Genomic DNA, 13,372 nt, shown 5'->3' on the forward strand with positions numbered 1-13,372 from the left:
TTGTAAACCGAGATAAAGCATATTTGGTGTTCTACGTATTAGGAAGAAGAGGGGTTTTTTTTCCCATTTCGCAGAAACAGAACACGGCCCTCCCCAGCCTGCGACGGACTCCAAACCTCATCATCCCCATCACATAGTGGTGGAGGGGATGATGGGCGACGCAGTCCCGCCTCTGCAGGGGGCGCCGGGGACTCGCCGGCGGGGCGGGCGGGGGCTCGTCGGGCGGCTCCCCCGCCTGGGCCGCCAGCAGTCGCCCCCGGCTCCCCTGCCGCCCTGTCCGGCGGGCGCCCGGTTGCAGAAGCCTCGGGCCGCCCCAACGGCGCGTCAACGGTGGCTGGCGCGGCCGCGGCGGAGGCGGCGGCCGGCGCGTCTCTAGGCGGGCCCGGAAGCCTGGGGCCGGGGTGGCGCCGCCGGGGACGCGGCTTGCGCAAGCCGAGCGGCCGCTCCGGACTTTGCGCGCGGCCCAGCGGCGCTTCCCTGCGCGGGGATGCCAGGCGGGGGACGCTGAGCGGGAGAGCCGCGCCGGGGCTGCGCAGGGCGGGTGGAGCAGCCGCGGGAGGCGTTGGAGAGCGCGATGGCGGCGGCGGCGGCGGCGGCGGCCCAGGAGGCTTCGGAGAGGTGCGCTCGGGTGGGCGGCCGGGCGGGAGGGGCGCCCGGGCTCTGCCCCCAGCGGCCCCAGCCAGCGCGGGCCGGGACGCGACGCGCTTCCCCCTGCCTGGCTGCGCCAGGGCTGGTCGACCTTGGCGGCTGGCCGGAGCGCAGCAGACCGGACCCGTGGAGGTCGGCGGGGAAGGGCGGCCCACGCTGCGCTGCCCCGAAAGGGAGCCCGGACGAGGCGACCCCGGCAGCTCCCCGGGACGGACCCCGTTGGCCCTGCGAGCGGAGTGGCGCAGAGGGGGCTCCGGCCGGCGTTTGTGTGCCCGCGTGTGTTTGTGTGTGTGTGTGTGTAGGCCTCTGAGTCAGCGTTGACTCCTGGCGACTGCCCGGACAAGTCCCTGCAGTTTTCTTGGCGAGATTTCGAAAGGGGGTTGCCCTGGCCTCCTCCTTCCCGGGGCCCTGCGAGGTACTCCGGGCAAGAAGCGCACCCAGGAGCACTAGCTTAACCTTTACTGTAAGGTTAAGTTAACAGCATCTTGCAAGACTGAAAGCATTTCTCCCCTCCTTTCCTTTTACTCTCCAGAAAACTAGGGAGGGTCCCTTCTGAGACATTTTCCATGTCCCTTTTCCTTTGGGGGCTGAGATACCTTTTGCATGAGGGTGGTCCGGTTCGTTGCTCTCCCTCCTGTCTCCTGAGGTCATTCCCACATAACATTACACTGGGAGAGAGGGACTGGCCCAAGGTCACCTGGCTGGCTTTGTGCCCAAGGCGGATCTGGAACTCATGGTCTCCTGGATTCTAGCCTGTGCCTTAAACCCCAATACGAAACTGGCTCTGCCCTGCTTTCTGCTTAATGCCACTCGTCAGGTCTGAGTCCCTTCCGGTCTCCTTTGGGCACCCCCGGGATGAAGCCAAAAGCGGGGCCAAAACTGAAGGATGGAGACCGATTGCATTTACTCCTAAATATTCCATGTTGTTCAGAAGTTTGAAGACCGTTTGGGTGAAAGGGTATGTAGTGGGACAGTTGTGCCCATAGAACAGAGGGCCCAGGGACCGCAAATCTTCTCTGAGTTTTCATACCCAGGCCCAGTCTCCTGCTTTGAGATAGGTGGTGACAGTGGAAGCTACCAAATTACTATCATCCTGGCATCATCAAATTAAAAAAAAAAAAAAGGAAATTTAGAAGGTTTAGTTCAGTGTGGGGAATTCTGGGAGTTGAAGTCCACACATCTTAAAGTCGCCAAGTTTGAGAAACCCTGGTTTAGTCCTTCCTCTCTTCCACTCCCATGGAAAATCAGCCAATCTCACAGGAGATAAAATCAAACTATTAAAAAAAGAAGAGACTGTAAACAAATATTTTTCACTTTAAATACTGAACAATAAGTACTGGAGGGGATAAATACTACTTGGTTAAAAAGAATATGCAAGAGAAATTGTAATTCTCCAAGCAGACTGCAGGATCGTGCCAGTCTGCTACAATAGTGAGCTGTGGATGATCTCAGAAGAGAGCAGAGATTCCAAAGTATATTTCAGATCACCAGAATGTCCTAAGTAAAAGTAACACCTTCAGCTTGAAGAAAGGGTAAAAGGAAGCTGATGATGAACTTCATTTCCTATCTTATTCACAAAGCTGACAATAATAAGGCTTTCCAAGGCCAAACAAACCCACAATCTCACACAACTTCCTGACTAAACAACCTGTTTCTATAGAAAATAGATTACTCTTAAATCAGTATTTTCATTGATTCAGTTATCTGGATTTCTCCCAATTTCTGGAGCTTCCAGTTGTATAACAGAAGCTGTCTGGAGATAGATTAAACCCAATATTTAATATGTTTTCCAGCCTTGGTTCACCAGCCTCTCAAGTTCTCCCTTAAGGTTGAAACTCTCTATATCCAGTGAAGGGAGGGGCTGGGGTTAACTGCCTTTGTGTACAGTTGTAATCGAAATTATTCAACCCCCATTGCAAATCAGGTTGATTGTCAAAATGTACAGACTGGTGAAGTCATGATCAGTTGCATTTTCAGTTGACTTTGGGGACACCACTTGAAGCATTCGTTGTGCTGAGCTATTTCAACTGCATTTGTTTGATTTGTTCATTGCAAACCGCTGAAAGTCTGTACATTTTGACAACCTGATTTGCAAGGGGGGGTTGAATAATTTCAATTACAACTGTACGTGACAGAGAGCACCGCTTGCTCAAGGGAAGGTGGGTTGGGGTTGCTTTGAGTTCTGCTGGCAGGCAAGGAATTGCATTCATAACATTGTGGTATTCTGATCTTTCGACTTTTTTCAGGGGCCAAAACAGGTTTGCTGTATTTTACAGAAAACCAATCAACCGTGCAGGATCTTTTAGGATAGGATGGGTACGTTCCTTCTGGTTGAGTTTGACTTCTTGGCAACAAAAGTGGCTTTCCTTCTCCTGGGATTTATGTCTTATTTACTTATTAAATTGATATGCCCCCAATTCCCAGTGACTTTGTTTTGGGATGTTTTTCAGTTTCCCAATCCATCTCTAGGTTTAATGCTGCTAAGCTTAGGAAGACACTGTGCATCAGAGAGAGTGAAGTCTCCTGTTTTCCAGTCTGCTTTCAGTTCTTTTCCAAGCTTGAATATATTATTTTATATAGCTGAAAGGAAGATGAGGGTTTTGCTTGTATAACACAGTGGGTCTGTTCACACATAACGCATTTAAGCTAGTTATTGAATTCCTCAGTTTTCTGGGTTCATGCACTACATTGAACCATAAGTTAACCACAGGGTTTTGGTCCAGAGACCATACTGAGCTACAAAAACCTAACCATAGCATGTTATACAAAAGAAACAAATAAATAAATGTTGTAAAACCGCTTCTTGACGTGACCTGGTGCAGTGTGATATGTGAACACAGCCCCTGAACTGCAATCTAGCAGACCATGTTTTAGCCTAGTATGTAATATAAATCCAGGACATACAATTTGTTTACAGTTCAGTGCATCTTGCTAACTCAGAAAATATAGACAGAGCAAACTAAGGTTCAGGTAATCATCGGTGATGGTTTCATACAAATGTAGCTTTTTTTTTCCTCCAGACAACTTGTCTTTAAAATGAAAGGGTCATCTTTGACCAGGGTTTCTCAGCCAGGGTTCTGTGGCACCCGAGGGTTCTGCGCAAGGCCACTAAGGGGTTCCCTGGGAGATCACGATTTATTTTAAAAATTATTTCAAATTCAGGCAACTTCACATTAAAGAAGTAAGTTTCATTCTTTATCTTTAGTTTAAGAACACTATTAATGCATATATACAGGCCTACCCATGAAACAAATATAATAATTTCGTAACTCCTGGCCTCTATTTGAGCCTGAATGTGCAGGGGTTCCCTGAGGCCTGAAAAATATTTCAAGGGTTTCTCCGGGGTCAAAAAGTTGAGAAAGGCTGGATTAGACTCACTGGAAATATCGTGGGAGTGTTCTTTGTTTTCCATTTTAGGATGATATTGTTTGGCTTTTTTCAAGTATATTTTTCCTTCAGTAGTGAGGTTTTTTCCTTATGCATGTGGTTAAAGGAATCAGTAAATTAATAATAAGAAAGCATTTCTGGACATTCAACTCAGCAGGGCTCCACGAGGCTCAAGACTCATGCTCGGCTGAAAGCTCCCCAATCCATGAAATGGCTATATAAAGATCTTTTTTTGCACGGTAGGAAGAACCCACTAAATCAGATCATTTTCCTCTGCCAGCATGAAGGTGCGTTTCCTTCTGTAATTTAATTCCAGCACTTCTTTCTCTCATCCTTCCCACAGTGTAACCAATTTTTTTTTTCTGCAAAGCTGGAGACTATTGGTTGTTGACAGAACTGACATCTCTGCGCTGAACATTTCTGGCGTTCAATTACCATGACTCTTGGCACTGCAGCTAAGAAAACATAGTGGTGAAACAAGAAGTTCCCAATTCAAATGTCACGTTTGTAGTCATTAAGGCCATCTGCATCCTCTCATCCACTCAGCCCCGTCTTCCTTCTCTTACTAGATTTTTATCGCACCCTTTTAAAAAATAAATATTTTGGTCAACTCAAGGCGGCAAATGTGCTTAATACTCCTGCTGCCTATCTTGCCCTCAGTAACAACCCTGGGAAGTGGTTGGGCTGAGAGAGATTGGCCCAGTCACCCAGCCGGCTGTCATGATCGCGATGTTGGCGACATTGCAACGGCTCGCATGACAAAGCGCAGAGGCTTGTCAATGACTGGAGAGGGACGGGCGATAAACAGGACAAAGAAGATAATGGGTTTGGGAGATCTACAAGCTCTCATCGCCTGGTAATCGACCATTGACACCATTGTCAAGGAAATGATCAGGGCAAGGTTCGGAAGGGCGCATCCGGGCGCTTTCGAGGAATACTGAAGCCTAAATCGCCCTAAATCGCCCGGCTAAAGGATAAACAGGGAAATGCCTGGGGTGAATGGGGCTGGACGACCTCTCACCTATCAAGTATTGATGGCCTGTCACTCGTGAACTCGTGGGGCACACCCGGGGAGGGTGGGGGTGGAGCGCTGTTTGGCGCGAGACTATTTAATTCAACTTTTGGCGCTCTCCCCTCACTCTCAGCTTTCTACTGGTGTGCATTGTATTCTAAATGAAAGCCAGAGCTTAAACTTGATTTAGAGTCTGAGTCTTTTATTTAGTCTTAGGCACTCCTTACATAGGCTTTCATGCCTAAGGGAGGACTAGAACTCACGGTCTCCTGGTTTCTAGCCCAGCACCTTAACCACTACGCCAAACTGGCTCTTGTGGTTTGGGAACATCAAACCTTACAATGTAAAAATGGCTGAGAAGGTGCTCCAAACCATGAAGCCATGTGTGGCAAAACTGGGACATGCTGGGTGTGTCTCATTTGAAGATCACCCTGCACCTTAGGTGTGGTTCCAAACCTGTGAGACCAGCTCTGATATCAACGTTTTTCAGCACTGGGGTTCGGGTAGATAATTATTATAATGGGCTTATTGTTTCAAAATTCTCTGGGCGTATTGTTTCATTAATACGAGAAACTGGGTTCAGTTCAGAAGCAGATTCAAGATGCAGATCCCACTCTTTGGGAGCCTGCAAGTCTATCTCAAACCAGCTGGTGATTTAGACTTGGCACAGCTCCATACCCAACTGACTGTATGTTGATCTGGTTTGGACTATGTTTCTGTGGTTGAGCCAACATTGGAAGCAGACCTTTAATAAAGCTACCTCCTGTACCTCCAATCTGTATTTTCTGTGTCACTTGGCAGGGTGATGCAATGAGAGTCTGGACAGGAACCAACCCCAGACCTGCCTAGAAATGCTGGGGATTAAATCCAGAATCTGTTGCATGCAAATGCTATGCTCGGCCACTGAGTTGTGATCCTTCCTAATGTCCAGGTTTGGAGATCCTATGAGTTGTTGGCTGTGGACCCTAATTCGACCGCCTTGCAGGAAGAAAGTGCAAAGGAGGGATGGACTTTGTCTAACTGTCATGTAAACTGCATTTCTGTCCAGATCTCTGGGTGACAGATCTGAAAACATGCAGTTATCAGAACTGTCAGCCCCACTAGGTAGGCCAGATCAGGAAATCAACTCCCCAGGAAAGCTAAACTACTTCTATTGAGACTGGCTATAAGAACAGAATCTTGCAAATCTGATTGTGCTGGGCTTCCTCCCCCTTCCTATACTCCAGTGAATTAGGGGGGTGCCTGCCTGAGCTGCTTCCAAATATTATCTCATTTCTCAGGACGTAAAAAAACACATAATTTCTAGTGTGAGAGGAGGGACAAGTTGACATCCATTAAATTGAATCCAATTTTATTTTCCACAGCCACAAAAACTAGGACCAGAAATAACAGGTATAAATTACAGTTACCTAAATTTGTTTCAGTATAAAGAAAAACCTCCTGGTTATAACACCTGTACAAAAATGGAAGGTTGCAGGTTCTTCATTTCCAAAGAAATGGCCACTCTCAAGGATGGTTTAATTGGTTTTCCTGCACGTTGGTTGGACTAGATGATCTTTGTGGTCCCTTCCAACTCCATTATTTTTGCCCCGTCTCTGCCTAAAAGTGCTCTGGCCAAGAATTGTGCATATGCTGTTCTGTGGAGACTCTGCAAACGGGCTGTCAAATCCCGTGCTGGTAATTTGGTGATTGAGGGTTTTTTCAGGTAGCCACAGAGTGCCAGAAGTTATCCCGAATAGGGCAAAGAAATCCAAGTTTTTTATGGGATGTTTTTGGTGCCATGCAATCTTTTTTCAGAACCTCATCTTACACGCTTGGCTCTCCTCACCACTTCCCCCGAGATGTATGCCTCTTCTTAGAGAAACAGGCTCCCAACTGCACCTCCCTCTGATCATTGATCACAGGAAAGTTTCAATCTCCCATCTTCCTGTTTTGATTGGGAAGGTGACATGTTCTGCAGGGGAGTGGATCACTCTGGATTGGTTCAATGCTTCCTTTCTCCTTTCTCTCCCTCTGTCTCCCAGGCATTGCTGGGTGTGTTTTGCCACTGAAGGAGATGACCGGTCAGCGGAGTGGGTCTGCCCCTGCCGTTGCAAAGGATCCACCAAGTGGATCCACCAGGCCTGCCTCCAGAGATGGCTGGATGAGAAGCAAAAGGGCAACAGTGTTGGCAGCGTGAGTTGCCCCCAGTGTGGGACTGAGTATCGCATCGTCTTTCCTAAAGTAGGTGAGTGTAGAGCTGGCCAGGAAAGGCCCAATCACCGTTGGGTAAATGCACCCGTTTGGTGCTGAATAAACACCACATTTCCTCCAGGTTTGTAAATACCAACACCGCCTTGCAAACGTTGCTTCTGTTCTCCACCAGATTGGTGTGGCTTGCACAGAATGGACACACTGGAGACTTCCATTGACTGTCACTGATGTTTCCAGTAATAGACGATTCCGAATCTTTTCCTCTTTCTTCCCAGCAAGCTCTGTGGCCTGATACTGCCCAGGACCAACGAGACTTACATTGCATTCTTAGGTGTTCCCACAACTCTGCTTAAAATGGAAACTTGGCCCAAGCATACCTGCAGCTTCACGATTTATTTTCCTCCGCCTTCTTGATTTTAACTATGTCACCTGATCAAGGATTGTGGAGAACTCAAAAGTTGGCATGTCCTGTTGGTCTAGTGCAGTATTTCTCAATCTTAGCAACTTTAAGATGGGTGGACTTCAACTCCCAGAATTCCCCAGCCAGCCATGCTGGCTGGGGCGTTCTGGGAGTTGGTCCACCCATCTTAAAGTTGCCAAGGTTGAGAAACACTGGTCTAGTGAATGGATCACCCCAATGTTTTTTGTGATGTTGGAATCTCGTAAGATGATGGTGATGGTGGTGGTGGTGGTGGTGATGATATAATAGTAATAGGTATGTTGCAAAGCAGAGCGGCATCCTCAGACTTAACTGTTATTTACCAGAATACGGCTGAGCCCCGTGTATATAAAAGAGCCATTCTTAGAAAATAAAAATGGTAGAAAGCTGCAAGCCTCAGGGCTTGTTTGCAAGTGATCTTGTTAACCAGAAAGTACCCATTTATCCAGCTTGATTGTTCCCCACTGTCCCCCAACTGTCTGGGAAGGATCAATCTGGATCGGAGTGTGTTTTCTGACTGGCCACACCACCATTCTTTATTTATGTCTCACAACCTTTCTGTATCGGCCTGAGTTCTCCCCACCCAGGCTCTTCATATAGTAACAAAAGAAAAGCAAGCACCATAAATGTTACAGAAGCAATCCAGGTTGATCCCCAGAGGGTATTGAGATAAAATGGCATTACAGCTTTATGGAGAACGATTGTGGGGAGGCTCTCCTGTCTTTGGGTGTCCCAGAAGGTGAGGCCTCTACCAAGGAAGCACCCCTTTGCCCCCTCCCCCTTAGCCTCACATGGGATAGAGACCGGAAGCAGTCCCCCTCAGGATGAAAGTATGAGGCAGGTGAGGTGGTCCTGCACCAAGTCATGGAGGACTCTGAAGGTTAAAACCATCCTTTTGCGTGATGTCTGGGAACTTACTCGGAACCCACCCAGAAACCTTAGCATAAGCGTCCTGCTGCTGAACCCCCAAAGACAATTGCATTTGGAGCCGACTGGCGTTCCTGAGTTGTCTTCAAGGGCAGCCCCACATCAAGCGTGTTGCAGCAGTCTAATCCCGGGATGATGCGGATATGACTTCCTATTGCAGTGGCTTCCTCTTCCAAAAAAGGGCTGCAACTGGGTACAGCATCTCCTTTCTTCCTGAGCATCAGCTGCCAGTCCTGGAGGATCCCCCCCCCCAAGGTTGGGGACCTGCTTTTTCAGGGAAAGCACCATTGTGTCCAGAGCTATTTTGAGAGCCCGCCCAGTCACCCCCAAAGACCCCTGCTCTAAGGAGAGATTGCTTCAGCAACCTACTCCGTTGTCCGTGTCTCTTTCTTTTTGCTTTCTGAAGGTGTTTAGGATTCTGGTTTAGGATTCTGTTCTGTGCAGGCTGGTCTCTGGTGCTCAGGGTCGTCTTCTGATGCTGACCCCCCACCCACCCTGGCTTTGTTATCTCTTTGCAGGACCTCTGGTCTATTTCTTGCAGCAAGTGGACCGGGTTTTATCCAAAGTGAGCCCTTTTGCTGCTGCTGGCATTGTGGTGGGGACACTGTACTGGTCGGCAGTGACTTATGGGGCTGTGACTGTGATGCAGGTAAGGCCTGGGTGGGCAGCAGGAGAGGCTGGCCCCCAGAGACCCTCCTGCACTGACCCCCAAGTAACTACGTTGGTCTGCAAGACTTGATTAAGACCAAAACTTAATTTTTTGATTACTGGTGGGGTCAGAAGAATGTTGGTGAATTGATATTCTCCATCAGGATTAAACTTCTGGACAGGGGCGTCTTGGGTGGGTGGGGGGTCAACACCTGCAAGGGGGCAGGACAAAGGCAGGCCTCAGTCATGACACTGTGCCTGCCACCTTCCAGATTTTCATTCACACACGCCCGCCCTTGCACACGTTCTTGCTTCTGAAGCAACCTTAACAAGATCCGGGCCAGCAGACCCCAGGCAGAACTGGGTTCTTTTCACAAGGGACAAAGACTGAAAGATGGCAAAGAATTTGATTGGAGCTGCATAGGTAACTAGGTTTAAATGGCTGGTTAGCTATAGACTAACGTTGCATGGCTGAAACAGACTTTAGAATGGGCTTCACCTCTGTCTTCACCTCTCGGCCTTTCGAGTGGGCCTTCACCTCTGCCCCACCCTGGCTGTCCCATAAAAGGTGGTTTGGGTTGGTTTGTTAGCTTCCTATCCCGCCTTTCATTCCAGAGCTCAAGGTAACATACAAAGCCATCTCCCGTTTCCTCCCACAACAACTGCCCTGCGAGGTAGGTTGGGCTGACCAACAGTGACCTGCCCAGCATCATCCAGAGTTTCTTTGGTTGAGGTGGGACTAGAATCTGGGTCTCCCCAATGCCAGCCCAACTCTTAACCCCCCACCCACCCTGGCTCTCAATCTCCACAGGTGGTCGGCCATAAAAAGGGGCTGGATGTGATGGAGCGAGCTGATCCCCTCTTCCTGCTCATGGGGCTGCCGACCATTCCAGTCATGCTGGTGCTGGGCAAGATGATCCGCTGGGAAGACTACGTGCTCCGGGTGTGGCGGAAATATTCTAGCAAGCTCCAGGTCCTGCATTCCTGGGTCCCAGGTCTGTGGATTCTGGGCACCTGCTTTGAGGTGATAAGGACAGGGCCGGGGGTGGGGGTCACAGAGCTGACTTTTCCCCAGCTGCAGGGGTGTCCACAAGTGGGGGGGGGGGTAAAATGGTCAAGATGGCAGCACAATCAACCTTGGCCGTGAGTTTGACTCATGGGAAGGAGGCTGGAACTGCTGTCGCTAAGTGGGACAGTTACATGACGTTGCACTTGACCAAGTTGCTTAGCAACAGAATTCCTGGTCCCAATTGCCATTGTAAACCAAGGACTACCTGTAAGGCCTTATAAAGAAGCTAAGAGGTCAGCAGTTCAGTCACTGGAATCTGGGAATCCAGTCCCCTTACAGCAGTGTTTCTCAACCTTGGCGACTTTAAGACGTGTGGACTTCAACTCCCAGAATTCCCTAGCCAGCCATGCTGGCTAGGGAATTCTGGGAGTTGAAGTCCACACGTCTTAAAGTCGCCAAGGTTGAGAAACTCTGCCTTAGAGCAATTTATTATCCTGTTTTCTCTTCTGTCCTCAGGGACCAGCCGTCCAGTCCCACCACTACCTCTAGCTGAGTCACGCTACCAGAGTGACCACCTTTCCATCTCGCGCACCTTGTGTGGGGCCCTGGTGTTCCCAACTATCGCCAACCTTGTGGGCCGGGTCACCTTTCGGAGAGTCAACTCCAACCTGCAACGTACCATCCTGGTGAGTCAGGAGATGAGCTGAAGGAAAGCGCTTTGCGGCATTAAAAATGTTTGGGTTGCCTCCCAAAGAATCGCTCCCAATTCAGCCCAGCCGCATTCAGTATGGATTTTCTGTCTTTTGCTATTGTGCTACTGGCTCGCTCTCTCTCTCACACACACACAAACACACACACACGTTACAGCATTAACCAAAATCTAGTTAGCTTTCAGCACTCTCAGCTGAAGAGGTGTAATGGACAGAAGGAATAACCTTGAGGAATGGGAGGAAGTGCCACAACCAAGACAACGGTCAGATAAAAGAGGACTGAGTCCGGGGCAGAACTGTAACCCGAGAAAGCATCTCGGACTAGACCCTCGCTAGTTCTCACGAAGATAAAGGGAGGGAGCAGGGAAGCACATTTAGACTTGCAAGATAGACGTCAGCCTTCAAGGTAGACCAGATTGGGAAACCAAAGACAGGCAGGCTAATCCTACTTTTATTATAAGTTAAGCTAACAGAATCTTGCAAGTCTGAATGTCCTTCCCCGCTCCCTCCCTTTTTCTTTGTGAGAACTGGGGAGGGTCAAGCCTCAGACGCTTTCTCAAATTACATTTCTGCTCCAAGCTCAAATTTCTTTTCCTCAAGGTTATTCCTTCTGCCCATTACATCACCTCCCTGCACATCAAGGCTTGGAGCTCAGATTAGGCTATGGTTGTCATGAGTAAGGATGGCAAGCAGGGGGCTCCCATCCAGGCTGTCAAGCGCATGCGTAGCACTGAGGAATTGGGCAGCCATTCAAAGAGACACAGATCGGGACCGCCTTAACCTTTGGGGTTTATATGGCTGGGTTTTTCCCACGCTTCTTCAGTTTGTTAGGATTCCTGTTATGTACAAGCAATAAAACATTAGAGACCAGTTCCTTGTCTCAGCGTGTTTCCTGGCTGTTAGGACAATGGTGTTTTTTCGAGTATTTCTGCTATTCTCACCGTCCTCATTCGATTACTTTAAATTTAGTAAGTTAGGATTGTCCAGGTTGAAGGCCACCGTCTTGGAGAGCACCCAAACTGAGAAAGGCTGATCCACGGTCTGTCACTGAATTCCCTTCCCTTCCTTTTTCTTCTCTCCTGGTAGGGTGGCATTGCCTTTGTGGCCATCAAGGGAGCATTGAAAGTTTATTTTCGCCAACAGCAGTACTTAATCCAAGCCAACCGGCGCATCCTCAACTGGGACGCGGAAAAGGACTTGGCTCAGCCCGAGGAAGACAGCGGCAGTGAAGTGGGGCTCAGCTAGGAAGAACGTTGTCTAGGCGTCTGCGGATGTTTCCACTCCTCCAGAATAAGCAGATTCTTCTCTGGAATAGATCGTAGCTCATCTAGCATCACTCTTGAAGGAAACGCCTTCCAGGCCTCCCAGATGTGGCTGCTATGTGTGGAGGGGAGAGGCTGACGAGGCTGGATGAGCCAAATCTCTGAGATCTGTATCAGTAAACAGTGCTCGTTTTCAAGCCAGTTCCTTCTTTGCGTCCCGACAAGTTGCCCTCGCTCTGTGCTGTCTTGTGTCTTTGTTTGTTCTGAACCCCCCCTGGGTCTGTCCCCTGCTCTCTTTAGAAATCATAAACTCAGTAAATCAGGGATGAGCTCCCTCTTGCCAATGGGGGAATCCATAGTGTGACTTTGCTTGTTGAAGAAAGGCACTGGGTTGTAACCTGTTCCCTTTCTACAGGGAGGCAGGGGTGTCCGTGGGGGGCTCAGAAGGGTCAAAATGATGGCCGTAACCATGCAGCCAAAGCCCCCGCCTCTTCTTGCATGCATTGTAATGTAAAACTGGACTCTTATGTACCCCCTGTTGCCATCCAGCTTGCCTTTCCTGTCAACAGAGTAGCAATCACGAGGGTCTCTCTGGGTTCAAGAGAAGCCAACTGCACATCTGCCCATGGCCCATTTTAAAACACACTTGGCATACCTGGAGGAGCAGCTACCTCCAGATTAAGTAATATTTTTGCAAAGCAATAAACCTATTTTTCTGATTTGCCATCCCACCGTGTTCTGTTCCAAATGACAGTTATTTTACCGTGGGGGGGCGAGGGGGGCTTGGAGTGGAATTTCCACTGATGCAATTGAAGCTTTTTCTTTTATTATTATTTTTTACAACTGGGCTTCATGTTATCCAGGCAGATGATTTTGTGATTTTTGGGGGGTGGCAAAGCTTATAGCGAGGAGGGGTGAACTCTTCCTCCGAATTCCCATAGTACCCCCTGCTTGCACATGACATTTTCCATTGGGGTCAATGGAAAAATTTGTAAAGATGAATTGCTATGTGGGGGTGGAATGGTTACCCTTCCCTCACCAGCTGGGCACCCCTTGAAAATGCCTTCTCTAGCTATGGCAGTTGAGTGCAGTGAAATGCTTCCTGTAAGTGCTAATGGAAATTCCCATTCCTCCCCC

The 13,372-nt window shown here is 48.9% G+C and overlaps 1 protein-coding gene across 2 annotated transcripts; it reads left to right on the top strand.

Annotated features, from left to right (window-relative positions):
• The first annotated feature begins 512 nt into the window (after positions 1-512).
• LOC134502535 (E3 ubiquitin-protein ligase MARCHF5-like) lies at positions 513-12,432 on the top strand. Of its 2 annotated transcripts, none has more exons than XM_063310908.1 (6): positions 513-618; positions 7,072-7,274; positions 9,125-9,255; positions 10,066-10,249; positions 10,780-10,949; positions 12,060-12,432. In XM_063310908.1, the coding sequence occupies exons 1-6, from the start codon at positions 575-577 to the stop codon at positions 12,216-12,218; spliced, it is 891 nt and encodes a 296-aa protein (XP_063166978.1). In that variant the 5' UTR covers positions 513-574; the 3' UTR covers positions 12,219-12,432. The 2 variants fall into 2 exon arrangements, with proteins under 2 accessions (XP_063166978.1, XP_063166979.1); XM_063310909.1 differs by lacking the exon at positions 513-618 and adding an exon at positions 5,371-5,390.
• Positions 12,433-13,372: the final 940 nt, after the last annotated feature.

This window comes from Candoia aspera, chromosome 9, assembly GCF_035149785.1.
Source record: "Candoia aspera isolate rCanAsp1 chromosome 9, rCanAsp1.hap2, whole genome shotgun sequence".
In the NCBI taxonomy this organism is placed as follows: domain Eukaryota; kingdom Metazoa; phylum Chordata; class Lepidosauria; order Squamata; family Boidae; genus Candoia; species Candoia aspera.